This window comes from Penaeus monodon, chromosome 29 (genome assembly GCF_015228065.2).
Source record: "Penaeus monodon isolate SGIC_2016 chromosome 29, NSTDA_Pmon_1, whole genome shotgun sequence".
NCBI classification, from domain to species: domain Eukaryota; kingdom Metazoa; phylum Arthropoda; class Malacostraca; order Decapoda; family Penaeidae; genus Penaeus; species Penaeus monodon.
The window spans coordinates 39,339,192-39,340,885 of record NC_051414.1 but is presented as its reverse complement, the minus strand read 5'-3'; the positions used below and the strand labels follow the sequence as shown (position 1 = coordinate 39,340,885).

At 48.7% G+C, this 1,694-nt stretch overlaps 1 protein-coding gene across 1 annotated transcript in view; it reads left to right on the top strand.

The window, feature by feature from the left end:
* LOC119591869 (basic proline-rich protein-like) overlaps window positions 1–1,694 on the top strand; it is a 33,435-nt gene that overhangs the window by 1,142 nt on the left and 30,599 nt on the right. The window contains exons 2-3 of the mRNA XM_037940608.1: window positions 130–935; window positions 1,039–1,360. Coding sequence (XP_037796536.1) covers window positions 130–935; window positions 1,039–1,360 — 1,128 coding nt within the window. The remainder of the gene's footprint in view (window positions 1–129; window positions 936–1,038; window positions 1,361–1,694) is intronic.

Below are 1,694 nucleotides of genomic sequence, written 5' to 3'. Positions count from 1 at the left end.
CAGTTCCATTTATGTTCATGTTTATTTATTTATGTTCAACGATCACAGAATAATAACAGCTCATAATGAACAGAAAAAAAATATATAAATTTACTAACAGAACACAACCGTTCCTTTCTCTCCCTTCAGCTCTTCTCCTTCCAGAACACTCAAGCAAGCGGAACACTCAAGCAAGCGGAACACTCAAGCAAGCGGAACACTCAAGCAAGCGGAACACTCAAGCAAGCGGAACACTCAAGCAAGCTGAACACTCAAGCAAGCAGAACACTCAAGCAAGCAGAACACTCAAGCAAGCAGAACACTCAAGCAAGCGGAACACTCAAGCAAGCGGAACACTCAAGCAAGCGGAACACTCAAGCAAGCGGAACACTCAAGCAAGCGGAACACTCAAGCAAGCGGAACACTCAAGCAAGCAGAACACTCAAGTAAGCGGAACACTCAAGCAAGCGGAACACTCAAGCAAGCGGAACACTCAAGCAAGCGGAACACCCAAGCAAGCGGAACAATCAAGCAAGCGGAACACTCAAGCAAGCGGAACACTCAAGCAAGCGGAACACTCAAGCAAGCAGAACACTCTAGCAAGCGGAACACTCAAGCAAGCGGAACACTCAAGCAAGCAGAACACTCAAGCAAGCGGAACACTCAAGCAAGCAGAACACTCAAGCAAGCTGAACACTCAAGCAAGCGGAACACTCAAGCAAGCTGAACACTCAAGCAAGCAGAACACTCAAGCAAGCGGAACACTCAAGCAAGCAGAACACTCAAGCAAGCAGAACACTCAAGCAAGCGGAACACTCAAGCAAGCAGAACACTCAAGCAAGCTGAACACTCAAGCAAGCAGAACACTCAAGCAAGCTGAACACTCAAGCAAGCAGAACACTCAAGCAAGCAGAACACTCAAGCAAGCTGAACACTCAAGCAAGCAGAACACTCAAGCAAGCTGAACACTCAAGCAAGCAGAACACTCAAGCAAGCGGAACACTCAAGCAAGCGGAACACTCAAGCAAGCGGAACACTCAAGTAAGCGGAACACTCAAGCAAGCAGAACACTCAAGCAAGCAGAACACTCAAGCAAGCAGAACATCCAAGCAAGCAGAACACTCAAGCAAGCGGAACACTCAAGCAAGCGGAACACTCAAGCAAGCGGAACACTCAAGCAAGCAGAACACTCAAGCAAGCAGAACACCCAAGCAAGCAGAACACCCAAGCAAGCAGAACACTCAAGCAAGCAGAACACCCAAGCAAGCAGAACTCTCAAGCAAGCAGAACACTCAAGCAAGCAGAACACCCAAGCAAGGAGAACACCCAAGCAAGCAGAACTCCCAAGCAAGCAGAACACTCAAGCAAGCAGAACACTCAAGTAAGGAGAACACCCAAACAAGCAGAACACTCAAGCAAGCAGAACAACCAAGCAAGCAGAACACTCAAGCAAGCAGAACAACCAAGCAAGCAGAACACCCAAGCAAGCAGAACATTCAAGCAAGCAGAACACTCAAACAAACAGAACACCCAAACAAGCAGAACACCCAAGCAAGCAGAACACCCAAGCAAGCACAGTGACCCCGTCGTGCTTGTTCTTCCGCCAGAGAGATCGCTTCATCTCGCCCCTTCCATCCTGCAGACGAGCATCCTTCATCTCGGCGCAAGCATGAGGGCAGCTTCATCCTTTTCGGTGGAGAATGTGCAGCATCCGG